At 65.3% G+C, this 501-nt stretch overlaps 1 protein-coding gene across 1 annotated transcript in view; it reads right to left on the bottom strand.

Moving 5' to 3' along the window:
- The window catches only part of LOC104507920 (chromosome unknown open reading frame, human C1orf111), a 1,100-nt gene that overhangs the window by 337 nt on the left and 262 nt on the right, over positions 1-501 (bottom strand). Inside the window, exon 2 of the mRNA XM_010149356.1 lies at positions 53-228. Coding sequence (XP_010147658.1) covers positions 53-228 — 176 coding nt within the window. The remainder of the gene's footprint in view (positions 1-52; positions 229-501) is intronic.

The raw sequence follows: 501 nt of genomic DNA, 5'->3' as shown, positions 1-501 counted from the left end.
GGTCCCTCTGGGGGGACCGGGGATTGTCAGAGGAGCCAGAGGAGGAGCAGACAATCTCCGAGAGGTCATCGGGCTCCTCGCGCTCCCAGGTGCCGGTGGCCAGGCCGGAGGGGGGGCCGCCCTTGTGCTGCTGGGTGTCTCCTTCGGTGCGCATGAAGTAGCTGTAGGGTGAGAACCAGGGCCGGTAGACGGTACAGGCGTGGGCAGGGAGCTCGCTGCCCTGTGGGGCTGTGGAGAAAAGGGTCTGCAGTGAGTTGGGGGTCCTTGCAAGAGCCCAGCCCCCTGTGTTGTTGGGAATGGTGCTGGGGGATCCTTCTCTGTCTCCGTGGGATGCCAAGGTGTCTGGCTCTGTCCCAGCATGTCCCTGCAGCATGGAGGGTACCACCCCTCCCACCGTGGGATGCAGGGGTAGGGATGGGCACGGGATGCCGGTGGGCACCGAAGCACTGGCACAACACAAGGCTCACAGGAGACACCCCACGGAGAGCTGCACTGGCACAG

This window comes from Eurypyga helias, unplaced genomic scaffold (assembly GCF_000690775.1).
Source record: "Eurypyga helias isolate BGI_N326 unplaced genomic scaffold, ASM69077v1 scaffold17073, whole genome shotgun sequence".
NCBI classification, from domain to species: domain Eukaryota; kingdom Metazoa; phylum Chordata; class Aves; order Eurypygiformes; family Eurypygidae; genus Eurypyga; species Eurypyga helias.
Note: the sequence above shows the minus strand (reverse complement) of the source record. Positions and strands in the feature narration are given on the sequence as shown.